The sequence below is a fragment of the Saccopteryx leptura genome, chromosome 1 (assembly GCF_036850995.1).
Source record: "Saccopteryx leptura isolate mSacLep1 chromosome 1, mSacLep1_pri_phased_curated, whole genome shotgun sequence".
Classification (NCBI taxonomy): Eukaryota; Metazoa; Chordata; class Mammalia; order Chiroptera; family Emballonuridae; genus Saccopteryx; species Saccopteryx leptura.
In genome coordinates this window covers 152,146,980-152,161,221 of record NC_089503.1, presented here as the reverse complement: position 1 = coordinate 152,161,221, position 14,242 = coordinate 152,146,980, and the positions used below count along the sequence as shown (strand labels likewise).

The following is a 14,242-nucleotide window of genomic DNA, read 5'->3' as shown; positions in this document are numbered from 1 at the left end:
GCAGGTTCTCCACGCCGGGTGTGACCGGGGCCAGGGGTCGTGTCCAGGGTGCTGCAGGCTCTCCGCACCGGGTGTCACCGGGGGCAGGGGGTCGTGTCCAGGGTGCTGCAGGCTCTCCGCACGAGTGTCACCGGGGGCAGGGGGTCGTGTCCGGGGTGTGCTGCAGGCTCTTCTGCACCGGGTGTGACCGGGGCCAGGGGGTCGTGTCCGGGGTGCTGCAGGCTCTCCGCACCAAGTGTCACCGGGGGCAGGGGGTCGTGTCCAGGGTGCTGCAGGCTCTCTGCACCGGGTGTCACCGGGGCCAGGGGGTCGTGTCCGGGGTGCTGCAGGCTCTCCGCACCGGGTGTCACCGGGGGCAGGGGGTCGTGTCCGGGGTGCTGCAGGCTCTCCGCACCAAGTGTCACCGGGGGCAGGGGGTCGTGTCCAGGGTACTGCAGGCTCTCCGCACCGGGTGTCACCGGGGCCAGGGGGTCGTGTCCGGGGTGCTGCAGGCTCTCCGCACCGGGTGTGACCGGGGCAGGGGGTCGTGTCCGGGGTGCTGCAGGCTCTCCGCACCGGGTGTGACCGGGGCAGGGGGTCGTGTCTGGGGTGCTGCAGGCTCTCCATACCAGGTGTGACTGGGGCCAGGGGGTCGTGTCCGGGGTGCTGCAGGCTCTCTGCACCGGGTATGACCGGGGCCAGGGGGTCGTGTCCAGGGTGCTGCAGGCTCTCCACGCCAGGTGTGACCGGGGCCAGGGGTCGTGTCCAGGGTGCTGCAGGCTCTCCGCACCGGGTGTCACCGGGGGCAGGGGGTCGTGTCCAGGGTGCTGCAGGCTCTCGCACCGAGTGTCACCGGGGGCAGGGGGTCGTGTCCAGGGTGCTGCAGGTTCTCCACGCCGGGTGTGACCGGCGCCAGGGGGTCATGTCCACGGTGCTGCAGGCTCTCTGCACCGGGTGTGACTGGGGGCAGGGGCTGGTTTCCGGGGTGCTGCAGGCTCTCCACACCAGGTGTGACCGGCGCCAGGGGGTCGTGTCCAGGGTGCTGCAGGCTCTCTGCACCGGGTGTGACCGGGGCCAGGGGGTCGTGTCCAGGGTGCTGCAGGCTCTCCACGCCGGGTGTGACCGGGGGCAGGGGGTCGTGTCCAGGGTGCTGCAGGCTCTCCACGTCGGGTGTGACCGGCGCCAGGGGGTCGTGTCCAGGTGCTGCAGGTCCTCCACGCCGGGTGTGACCGGGGCCTGGGGTCGTGTCCAGGGTGCTGCAGGCTCTCCGCACCGGGTGTGACCGGGGCCAGGGGTCGTGTCCAGGGTGCTGCAGGCTCTCCACGCCGGGTGTGACCGGGGGCAGGGGCTGGTTTCCGGGGTGCTGCAGGCTCTCCGCACCGGGTGTGACCAGGGGCTGGGTGACTGGGGGCCTGGGTGCGTGTCCAGGGTGCTGCAGGCTCTCCACACTGGGTGTGACCCACCGAAGATTTCAGGCATTACTCCTGTCTGCCCAGAGGACTGGCCAGGTATCACCCGGAATGTTTCTCTTTCCTCAAGTGTTTTTCCCAGCCATTTGATCTTGAACATCACTGAGATGTCTTTGGGGGAGCGGTTGAGACAACACCCAAAAAAGATTAACTACTGAAAATATAAGCCCTCTGTGACAAAATGGCAAACATCTTCTCTTCAACTCTCAGATCTGATGTGGGTCCTGAGCTGGTTAGAGCCTTCTATACTACAGGCTCCACCTGTCACTTGAGAGTGTCAGACTTTGCTAGCAAGGACTTGTGATATTCAAACTCTAATCTTCAATGATAACAGTTGGGCCTGTCGTGGATGTGAAACTCTACCACCTACAGCCTTCAGATGAAAAAGAGAGGAGTTAGAAAATACCTTAGTATCAGCGGCGGATTTAACGACAGGTGCACTGGGTGTGTACCCTGGGCCCTGACTTCTGAAGGGCCCCGCAAAACCCCAACTTGACACTTTTTTCTAATGACACCAAGTTTGGTTTCATATGTGCAATGTTAACATTAATAGTACATAATATTTTTTTATTTATTTAAAAAAATGGTTAACGTGTATTTTCATTTTCCCTGTCTCTCTTTTTTTTTAAGGGGCCCAACATTTTCTTCTGCACCGGGGGGCCTCAACCGACCTTAATCCACCTCTGCTTAGGATGTCTTTCATGTGCACACAAAGATACTGTGCTAGGTGTACATGCATTGAACACTTTGCATCTGATACATCTGCTGCATGGGGCCTTCTGATCTGAGTGTCTATTTCAGGGAGATGTTGGCAGAAGACCAAGTATCTGAGCTTGACATGTAGCATTAGGGGAAACAGGAGTAATTTATGTGTGATTGTGTACCTCTTCTCATTCATAGAAAATGATGTTTTTACAAGCTACCCAGCCCGTGCGTGGAGGATCAAAATACACTCCTATTTTTATTTTTATCTTGTGATGCAAGAATGTTCAGACCGGGTGCAAGTCACAGGAATTCTTGAGCATTCTTTCCTCTTATGTTTTCTTCAAAACAGATCCTTCTGAGTTGCGTTCATTCTTTACTTTAAGTGTGTCATTTGGGAATTTTCCCCAGCATGCCGGATCCACTGGTCACACAGAGTGCTGAGTACCAGGCAACACCTACATCACAACTAAGAACCCCACCCAGGTGTTTGCAGCAGGACTCGGAAGGCACCACTCTGCCTTCGAGATGTCGGACAAATCTATGGCCATTATTGAACAATGGGAAGAGAAGCTAGAAAATTTGGGTGTCCTCGTGGTCACTGCAGGTCCTGAGCCACCTGTTCTGCTAACCCAAGCAAAGCACCAGCACGGAGCTCAGGTTCTGACCTTCACTCTTGGATTCTGGGAGCACAGAATCGAATCAGTCACCATCTTTTGGTTTAGGAGACGTGTTCATCATCATGTGTCAGAACCTGGCCCACTTTGTTTCTGAGATTATAGCAACACCTGCAGACTTATGTTAATAACGTTATCAGCATCATGACGTGCCACACAAAACAGCTGGCTCGGTCCTCCGACAGTAACGCACTCACGATCACCCGCCGCCGCCTCCACCTAGTCCCCGTCAGCCGGAATCCAGTGCTCAGCACCTCACTCTCCTTCTCTAAATAATTATTTGGTATCTAACCATATCCAAAAAGATACATTCTTAAAAGGTTTCCTTGTTTTTCACTTTATTAAAAAAAAGGTGCCCTGTTATATAAAATACTTTGAAATTTTTATAACTTAGTATTATGAGATTCATCTATATCTTCTTACATGTTGGGTTTTGTTTTTACATGTTTTTGCAGTTTTTAAAAGATTTTCCATTTACTTTAACTTAAACATTTTTGTATTAAAAACTAAATTTTAAGAAGTATTGACATTTAAAACTACATATTTACAAAGAAAATAAAATTCTGTTGGCATACATTAAAATTAAACACTTCTACTCCTCAAACGATACTGTTGAGAACACTGAGATGACCCATAGGCTGGGAAGAGACATTTGCAAAACACATAAAGGTTTTGTATTCGAAATATACAAAAACTGTCAGAACTCGGTAGCAGGCTAATAAACAATCTACTTTTTTAATTGGCAAAAGATTTGAACAGACACCACACCAAAGAAGAAATCGCACAACAAACCAGGACAGGACAGGGTCTCAGGGTCATTTTGCATTCGCCTCAACACACCGGTGGGATTGCGACAACGAACACAAGCACACAAAGAAAATAATGGATAATACCAAGTGTTGACAAGGCTGTGAGACAGCTGGGTCACCCAGACTGTCATTGCTGGTGGGAATGGTGAGGTGGCAAAATGGAACAGACACTCTTGAAAATGGTGTGGCAGGTTCTGACGACGTTAAACATCCATGTACCATAACACCCAGCACCCTCACTTTTAGGAATTTAATCAGGAGAGGAAAAAACACATGTCCTCACAGAGACCTCTGCGTGACTATTTGTTGCAGCTGTACTCATATTTGCTTGAAACTGCAAACAAAGCCAGCGTCCTCAACAAACAATTGTGGTGCATCTGTGCAATGGAAAGGACTCAGCATCAGAAGGACTGAGCTGCTGACATGCGGGGCCACTTGAATAGGTGGCTGTTGGATGCCTTATACAGAGTAAAAGAAGCCAGACACAAAAGGCTATACTCTGTATGAGTCCCTCAGTGTGACATTCTGGAAAAAGCAAAGCTGTAATTGCAGGGCAGAAAATAGATCAGTGTTTGTGAGGGGTTGAGGGCAAGGCAGGTTGGTGAAGCTGGTGAAGACAAAGGAACAAGTAGAAACTGTTGGGATGATGGAAATAAATATTTCACGTCTCGTCTCAATGTGGTGGTGACCCACAGTATAGGTTTGTCAACACTCAGAACAGTGCGTCGAAACAGGGTGAATTTTACTGTATATAAGTTATATCTTGATAAACCTTACCTTAAAAAAATAAACTTAAGTGTTCGAGAAAAACTTCTACAACATCTAAATAATTATAGTTAACTATAACAGATAACTCCTGCCTCTCTTCTCTATAAAAAACAATGTCCCTGTCTTGAGCATTTGGTTTCAAACAGGAAGTTTCAATTGTTTATTTTCTAGATTGCCCAGTTAGATTGCTTCTTAGTCCAAAAGCTGTTTAAAATATACACGTGTTAGAAGATGGCCCCTTGGTAAGATTTTCAGGAAGAACAGCCGGTTCAGGATCAAGCAGCTCACTTGCTAATTGCTTTTGCCAGAAAACGGTGATGTCCCCGGCTAGAATAATATCAGAGATCTTCAGAAACTAGAGCATTTCTTCTGAATGGAAAGACTTTAAAGATACCACTGTTAATAAACAGGCACGCAAGAATGCAAACGAAGAAACGTTCGTGACCACGCAAGATTGCCCTTTAAGTTTTCCTACGCCAATGACAGCATGCAACAGTGTAATATTAGGGAACCTACATGTTCCGATACTCTTCCAAGAATGTGGAAGGACCTAAAAATTGCCTTATGCGAAGATACAAAACAATCTCTTGTTTACTAGCAACATGCTTGCAATCCTGAGGTAACACACAGAATTTTAAAATATATTCTTGCCGTTTCTGTTGTACCGTAGATTCTGGGCAGCTATAACCGAGGGAATTTGAGCACTGAGAAATTTGTGGAGGAAATAAAGTCCATCGCCAGTGAGCCCACTGAGAAGCACTTCTTCAACGTCTCTGATGAGCTGGCTCTTGTCACTATCGTCGAAGCCCTGGGAGAAAGAATCTTTGCCCTGGAAGGTAGGACCGTTTCTCCCCATGCTGCTTGCTCCCTCTCAACTCAAACGTGTTGTGATGGGTTTTAGGTGTTTATTCCTACCGCCCGGCTGACGTATTCCTACTGTGTGCAGTGGCCAGCACGGGGCAGTGTCCTTTTCTATGACTCAGTCATGAAGATAGATGGTGCTGTGTCTGCTGGAAGCTGTCCCTGTAAGGATGGGCGGTGCTGGTGTGAGAGCCAATGAGGACCATGGCCAGGGAGACACACAAGGACAAAAATGCGCCCGTGTTCAACTTCTTTTCTGCGGCACAGGTGTAGAAAGTGGAGACGCTAGCTCAGGTTTTGTTTTCTTTTGTTTTTCATTTGTCTCCTTTTGGGTTCCTACAGGACTGTCCTTTTGCCTTGAGTTCGCTGTTTCTTTCCCCTGCTTTGTCTTCTTTTGCCCCTTGCCCATTTTAAAGGTCTCCGTGGAACCCAGCCTCTGGGGCCACGTCATGTCTGTCCAACTCATGTTACTCCTTCATAGATTCTTTCTTCTTCTTCTTTGATTTTTCACCGGCGACAGGCTGTTAGGGGTGATGAGTCGTGACCTCAGGTAGAGGATGTCATGAAGCAACATAACATTGAAACATCAGCTTTCTTGACACAAGAGAAGTCTTCAGGATTGTCACACCAGCCAACCGTAAAATCCTCTCTTTCTTCCCATCATCCGAGAACGTGGCAACTCGGAAAATAAGGCTGTTCCCTCCGCCGAGCGTGAGCAGCTCCCGGAGTGCCCTGCTCCTGGGCTCTGTCTGCACCCAGCAGACTCTGTCCCGGCGAGAACACATAGAGGGACTGTTCTGCTTGTCTCTTGAACATCAGAATTTAGAAACATGTTCTCAGTCTCTCTGCTGGGGATGGCTGATGGGAAACACAAAGATGAAATGGGAGGGGACATACTGAGAAAGAACAGGCCATCCCTACTGAGCACCAGGTGATAAGGGAAAGGCAGGAAAGTGACTGACAGAGAACATTCCTATGTATAGAAAGGGAAGGAAATGATTTAGGGAGATGGTTCTCAGACTTGACCCACGATAATAAACACAGTCTGCATTGTGACCCATCCATGTGCATAAAAGTAACAAAATCTCGCATTACAACCCATATTCTGCGCAGTGCACGCCGATACTTTCCCATCTCTTCCATACTATTCTCCCCTCCTTCAATTTAAAAAGACAGGCTGGTTAAGATGCGTGCTGTTCATTCTGCGACTGGATCACAGCCGGTCAGTGGGAAATTCGATTTGGTGGTGATGGAGGACTTGAGATCATCTGGATGGAGTTACCCAGCCCCCCGCACCCCTGAGATACAGAATGTTTGAGTTATTTATCATTCCATATACACAGCTGTTTCTGAAGAACTTGGCTGTCCTCTGTTCTGTGGAAAACTCACTTTTAAGTGGCTGTGGCCTCACAACAACTGTCCACTGTTGTTTACTAACAGGCCAGGTCAGGAGTTTAGCCTCCTTAAGGAAATGAATTAGGTTGTCCAAGGCAACATGCACTCTCTGCTTTTGACTTATGTGGGCCAAGATATGATAGAAGCAATCTGTGAAGATCATTTAAAAGAAAAACTCCTGAGTTACATGAGATGGTTAAGCCCAGTACGGTCTCATTTGCACATCTTAAGTAAGCTAGTAGTAAACATAACCTAAGACAGTAGAAATGAAGCTGGTGTCAGCTGTTGAGGGGAGGAGGGGTCAGCTGTCCTTAAATGACATTTTCAGATTGTGTCTAACCTAAGCATACCATGAGTTAAAGGTTACACACTGGCGTGTCTAAACTCTCCAAGAGATCTCTATATTTAAAAATGAAATTATGGCCCTGGCCAGTTTGCTCAGTGGTAGAGCATCAGCCCAGCACGTGGATTTCCTGGGTTTGATTCCTGGGCAGGGCACACAGGAGAAGCAACCATCAGCTTCTCCACCCCTCCGCTTCCTCTCTCTCTCTCTCTCTCTCTCTCTCTCTCTTCCTCTTCTGCAGCCATGGCTCAATTGGTTTGAGCGCATTGGCCCCGGGTACTGAGGATGGCTCCCTGGAGCCTCCACCTCAGGCACCAGAAATAGCTTTGTTCTGAGCATGGCCCCAGATGAGCAGAGCATCGGCCCCAGATGGGGCTTGCCAGCTGGATCCTGGTTGGGGCTCACGCAGGAGTCTGTCTCTCTGTCTCCCTTCCTCTCACTTAGATAAGAAGAAGAAGAAAAAAACACCAAAATTATTTTATAAAGGACGCCTCAGATTAAAAATGTCTCCCACATCTGAGTGGCTGCTCTTTCAGGGCTAATCAGAAGAAGGTTTACAAGAGCCTGTTATTTCTGGTTCTCTTTCATGATGAGTTCAGACAGGACTTTATTTCCTTGTTAACTTGGGAAGTCTCCATTTCCTATTTTTATCTTTAGATGGTAAATAGTGGCAATTATGAAGTTCCTGCTTGCCAAGGGCAGCACTATCTAGTGAGGGGAGGGTGCCTGCCACTTTTGCCCAGTAAAATCAGAGATCGGTCTAATCTGTCCTTTGCCATCAGACACTGGGGGAAGTGCAGGGTGCCCTAACTGGAGCCTGTGCAGTCCTGAGAGTGGTGATCTCAGCATCTCCAATGGCCCCGGGAGCAGCTTACCACAAAGTTCAAGGATGCTCGGGAGCCTTTCCCACGATGCCCGCTCAGCAGGTGGAATGCCAGAGCTTGCTGCGCTTGTTCTCAGCCCCAAGCGAAGCAGCGATGGGACTGTGCTGGACCGTGCCGGTCTCAGCTGCTGCATTCTGACAACTGAGCTGGCAAGAATGGATGAGGAAGCACCTCGGAGCACCGTGGGCTTACAATAAAGGTTTTAGTTAAAGTGAAGGGGCCTCTCCATCATTTAGATTACAGGGCAATTTGTGAGATTAAAATGATATATTTAAATTCTTGATCTCCCTCCCATTGAATCTAGTCCTATAACAATAGCAATTACTGATGTACTTGTTAACGAATTCATGCCAGGAAATAACTAGTAAATAAGTTTGATTATTCCCATGCCTCGGTGAAAGGGCAGAATGACATTCTTGAAATATGCTCTATTTTTAACTTATCTGCAAGGCCAAATAAATCAGTCACTCCCTACAGAAAGCCAATAAATTAACATTCCCTCCATCTCCTCAGGGGGCTGTGGCTTTGGGTCGGCGGATATTTTCAGAGCAGCTCATTTCCACAGAGCGCTCCAGATTATTTCTGTACTGTAGTAAAAGCTCTTCAACATGGCACAGGACAGACAGGCCTGTGTCCCAGAGCCCTGTTCAAATGTCCCCTCCTGAGTGGTGAGTGCTACCCACAGCCGGAAACCGGAGCTCGTAACCCAGAATCCCTACCACCTTTTTCAAACAATGGAATCCTGAGAGGAACGCTAACCAGGCATACAGGTGGGGCTGGTAGAATCAAGACACCTCATTAAAATGTGAATGACAAGGCCCTGGCCGGTTGGTTCAGTGGTAGAGTTTTGGCCCAGCTTATGAACATCCCAGGTTCAATTCCCAGTCAGGGTACACAGGAGAAGTGTGCATCTGCTTCTTTATACCTCCTTCTCTCCCTTCTCTCTCTCTATCTCTCTCTTCCCCTCCTGTGGCCATAGCTTAGTTGGAGCAACTTGGTCCCAGGTGCTGAGGATGGCTCCATACCCTCACCATCAGGTGCTAAAATAGCTCAGTTGCCGAGAAATGGAACAACGACCCCAGATGGGCAGATCATCCCCCAATAGGGGGCTTCCCGGGTGGATCCCGGTCGGAGCACATGCAGGAGTCTGTCTCTTTGCCTCTCCTCCTCTCACTTAAGAAAAAAAAGATGTGAATGAAATTTCCTCAGCCCTGTGTCAGGCAAGTTTAGCCTCAGGTCTCAGCAAAATTCCCAGGAGGAGGGCATGAGACAAGGTTTCCCACTCCAAGACGCTCAGCTTTGACCGCGTGGATGTAGGGCACCATGAGGCCTGTTAGCGTGCTGGTGAGTAAGAATGGAGATTTCCCAACCACTCCGGCAAGGGGGCAGGTGCACACGTGCATGTCTGCAAGACACAATCCTACTGCAACCTTGGCCTCCACCCAGCCCTCCCTGGAACAGCAGGTTGAGAAATGTGGCTAGACGATACCTGACAGTTGTTGATGTTCTGGTCGGCACAGCCCACAGTTGGGACTGGGTCTATGTCCCCGGGGAATCGTCCATGTGCTAAAGAGTATTTCTCTCCTGTGTCTCAGCCACAGCCGACCAGTCAGCAGCCTCGTTTGAGATGGAAATGTCACAGACTGGCTTCAGCGCTCACTACTCACAGGTACATGTCCACCTGTAAATGAAAGAGCTTTCTAATCTCAAGAAACTAAAGAAAAGACAGTTCAAGAATCTAATTTTTTTTTTTTGAGGCATCCTCCCCAAACCAATATCCAGCCATCAGCAACACAAGTGCAACTTGCAGTTGGTGGCTTGAGCAATCATTCAGAGACCGGGGTGACCTGTCTAATCCAAACAGGAACACGGCATGCGCAAGCTTCTTATTGGGAAATCAACAATCTCTCTCTCACAACTCACTACCTTGTCCTAATAACTGTAAATCGGTTTGGGGTCTGCCTCATGGAGTTAGACATCTGGCTGAATGAAATGCTTCATGCCAATGATAGGGAATGTTATCTTTTTCTCAGTGTTAAGATAGTTAGTTCAAGGGTTTTGCTAGAATTCCACGTTCAAGACCTAGGGTCCTTGGCACCCAGCATTAAGCATTAAGAATATCTATCACTTGTCGTGGACAGAAGGAAAGGCGTAATGGTCCCTGCAAAGGCATGTGTATTAACATATCAATGTCCAAGAGAACTGTAGAACCCGGGACAGGTAACTTCCCTGCCTCCATTTCTTATTCTGTGGAATGGAGATGGTCATCGTGGCCTCTAGCCCATGCAATTGTTGTGAGGGTGACATGAATTAATAAACATGTAAAGCACTTTGAAGAGTACCCCATCCCATTGCTATTGCTGGATGATAAGTGTGTGTTCTCACTTTTTATTAAATATCATTGTTTCTTCTTTTTGGAATGTCAGGACTGGGTCATGCTTGGAGCGGTTGGAGCCTATGACTGGAACGGGACCGTCGTCATGCAGAAGGCAAATCGAATCATGATCCCTCAGAACATGACCTTCAACGTTAAATCCACCACCAAGAACGAACCCCTTGCTTCCTATTTAGGTAAAGTTGGGATGTCATTACTAGAAAGTTCCTGGTGGTGTTTCATTTTTATTATTATTTTTTAAATTTTTATTCTTAGCATTCTTTGCTTATGATGATCTTGGCTTGCTTACAAGTATGTACAGAGATCACTTCCAAGAGGCAGCGGCTTTACGGGACCCATGGACCTTCCGAGTATTCGAGCAGCACTCGTCAGAATAACAGGATATGGAAGTCATTCTTTCTCAGAAGGGCAGCCTGGTGCTGGGAATGATTTAGACTGACATGAGCACTTTCTGAGGTCTCTCTGCGTCTGGTATTCTCTTTAACGTCCAGAAGAGCTCTGGACCCGGTGAACAGGAAATGAGGCTAGAGAAAGGGAACTTGAGCCGGCGGCTGTCCAAAGATCAGACTCCTATGTTACTTTTAATTTTATTGTGAGGAAAACACTGTAACATTCACTCTTTTAACCAATTTTTTTTAAGTGTAGAACATATTATTGTTGACTATCCATAGTCTCTTCAATGTCCTCTATCATCAGTTCCTTTTAAGGGGCCCTCATTGGGGAAAAGAAAATTTTAATTTGTATTATCTGATAGCTTCTTCTTTAATAGCTCCATTCAATCAGACAAATATTGACCTTAAATCCCAGAGCGGCCTGACCAGGTGGTGGCACAGTGGATAGAGCATCAGATTGGGATGTGGAAGACCCAGGTTCAAGACCCCAAGGTCGCCAGCTTGAGCGCAGGCTCATCTGGTTTAAGCAAAGCTCACCAGCTTGGACCCAAGGTCGCTGGCTCAAGCAAGGGGTTACTCGGTCTGCTGAAGGCCCGCGGTCAAGGCACATATGAGAAAGCAATCAATGAACAACTAAGGTCTTGCAACGAAAAACTGATGATTGATGCTCTCATCTCTCTCTGTTTCTGTCTGTCTGTCCCTATCTATCCTTCTCTCTGACTCTCTGTTTCTGTAAAAAACAAACAGCCAGAGCAGTGACATCATCTTAGTTTCCAAAGACTTGCCCGGGATGAGGAGGTGCATGGCTGATACCACCATCTTCTAGATTTGTAATAGTCAGGGAGCTGTCTAGGGGACATTCCTATCACTAATGGATCTCAGTAAAAAGTTGGAAGGAGCTACAATGAGAAGCATCCTCAAGATATGGTTTCCCAGTGCTTTACTTACTCAACAGATAGTTCAACAGCACAGGCAGTCCCCAGGTTATAAACGAGATATGTTCTGTAGGTTTGAAAATGTTTCAGTACTTATATGCACAGAAAGGTGAAAATGAATGCTATTTTAGGACAAACATCTGTCTGAGTTGCATTTAATAAGTAAATGTACCTGTTCCAACTTGTATACACGTTCAACTTAAGAACAAAGCTACAGAACCTATCGCGTTTGTAACCCGGGGACTGCCTGTATCTCTTTCGGCTGAGGCATGGTACTTGGTGGTGGGGGTCCAGCGGTCAAGATCACAGTGGCCTCACAATGCTCATACTTCGGCATGTTAGCATTCCTCTCCGGGCTCTCTCTGTCCTAGCGCAAGACTTGTTCTCTCTCCTGGTTTCTTCCTCTTTGAGGAGGAGGATGGTGGCTACTTGTTGGTAGGTCCGTACATCTCCTTCTTCTAGGACGTATATTAAAGAGGCAGAGGCAACAACACTCTAAAAGAATAAAAGGCCTGAGTTTTTTAGCTAAGTAAAAGTATATCGTGGTGAACCTGACCTGTGGTGGTGCAGTGGATAAAGCATCAACCTAGAATGCTGAGGTCGCCGGTTCGAAACCCTGGGCTTGCCTGATCACAGCACATATGGAAATTGACGCTTCCTGCTCCTCCCTTCTCTCTCTCTCTCTCTCTCTCCTCTCTAAAATGAATAAAGTCTTTAAAAAATTAAAAACAGAAAATATACAAATTAAAAAAAGAAAGCCTGACCTGTTGTGACGCAGTGGATAAAGCGTTGACCTGGAACACTGAGGTCGCCAGTTCAAAACCCTGGGCTTGCCTGGTCAAGGCACATATGGGAATTTATACTTCCTGCTCCCCCCCCATCTTCATCCTTCTCTCTCTCTGCCCCTTCTCTGAAACTTGAATAAAGTCCTTAAGAAGATATATATATATATATGGTCTACCAGAAAGTTCTGTCCGTTTTTGGAATAAAACAAAATACAAATTTTTCTTACCATCAATAAACTTTATTAAATAATTTAATTGCCAGCCCTGGCCGGTCGGCTCAGCAATAGAGCATCGGCCTGGTGTGCAGAAGTCCTGGGTTCGATTCCTGGCCAGGGCACACAGGAGAAGCGTCCATCTGCTTCTCCACCCCTCCCCCTCTCCTTCCTCTCTGTCTCTCTCTTCCCCTCCCGCAGCCAAGGCTCCATTGGAGCAGAGATGGCCCAGGCGCTGGGGATGGCTCTGTGGCCTCTGCCTCAGGTGCTAGAATGGCTTTGGATGCAACAGAGTGACACCCCAGAGGGGCAGAACATCGCCATCTGGTGGGCATGCTGGGTGGATCCCGGTCAGGTGCATGCAGGAGTCTGTCTGACTGCCTCCCCGTTTCCAGCTTCGGAAAAAAATGAAAATAATAATAATGATAATATAAATAATATAATTGCCGTTATTATTAATGATTTCTTGCCAGTGTGAGGGCAATTTGTATATCCCATTTTTGAAAAATGTCTTATCTTTTGATGCAAAAAATTGAACCAGTGCTTCTTTGATATCTTCTTCATTTTTGAATTTTTTGCCCTTCAAAAAATTCTGTAAGGACAAAAACAAGTGATAGTTGGAGGGTGCTAAGTCCGGAGAATATGGTGGATGCGACAGACATGCTTCTGTAGCATTTCTTCCTTGTTGAAATTCGTAAAAATTACAGTGGCATAAATGAACTTTTTGTCAGTAGCCATGGGTACACTATCGCTTCACACATAAGACTAATGTGAATCAACTTTGTTTTAATTTGCTACGTCAGTATGTATACATTAAGTGATAAAAATAGAGAGGCACACATGCGCCAAATTAACGTGCTTACGTGTCGAAACTTGTTGTGATAGAAACGGACAGAACTTTCCGGTAGACCATATATAATATATATATATATCTCTCTCGTGGTGAGCAGCCCTGGTCGGAAAGAAGTAAAGCTATGCGTGCATTCGTCTAAGCATCACACGTTATAAAAAACAATGCCAAACTCAAATATGTCAGCAGATTCTCTAAAGGACACAGATCTGGAAACAAGCACCTTGTCCCTGTCCCTCTCCCCAAAAACCTTGAAGGAAATGATCATTAGGAAACCAAGTGGACACCTGCCATGTCTTTGAACTATTTGGAGGGTTGTGATATAAAATGAAGGGATTGGATCTAAATTCCTATCGAGTTTCGCATTAAAAGAGATCTGAGAGAGTGTAGCATAAATATCTAATGTTCCAAATTTAGAAACTGGAGAATAGAAAAATTGTGTCACACCTGCCGATGGTGTACTGGAGTTAGCGCAGGGAGACCTGGGTCAGACTCTTAACTTTGTAAGATAATAAATTTAGGACATGTTAAGCCACCAAGTTTACGGTGGTTTGTCGCAGCAGCTTAGACATCGTACATGTGTATATTATCTATAATACAAACAGTAGCTGATCTTAATACTACTATTAATTGGTATCGAGTGTGTGCAAACATGAAGACCATGCATAAAGTCCTCAAAGATGTGGGTGACATTATCATTTGAGATAGGCACACATGTTAATTAATAACATTACAGCATTTTTTGGTATACTGCACTATCGTTATGGGATGACATTCTTTAAAAAA

The 14,242-nt window shown here is 47.1% G+C and overlaps 1 protein-coding gene across 1 annotated transcript in view; it reads left to right on the top strand.

Moving 5' to 3' along the window:
* The window catches only part of ITGA1 (integrin subunit alpha 1), a 169,495-nt gene that overhangs the window by 101,324 nt on the left and 53,929 nt on the right, over window positions 1-14,242 (top strand). Inside the window, exons 9-11 of the mRNA XM_066377869.1 lie at window positions 5,075-5,240; window positions 9,483-9,556; window positions 10,314-10,458. Coding sequence (XP_066233966.1) covers window positions 5,075-5,240; window positions 9,483-9,556; window positions 10,314-10,458 — 385 coding nt within the window. The remainder of the gene's footprint in view (window positions 1-5,074; window positions 5,241-9,482; window positions 9,557-10,313; window positions 10,459-14,242) is intronic.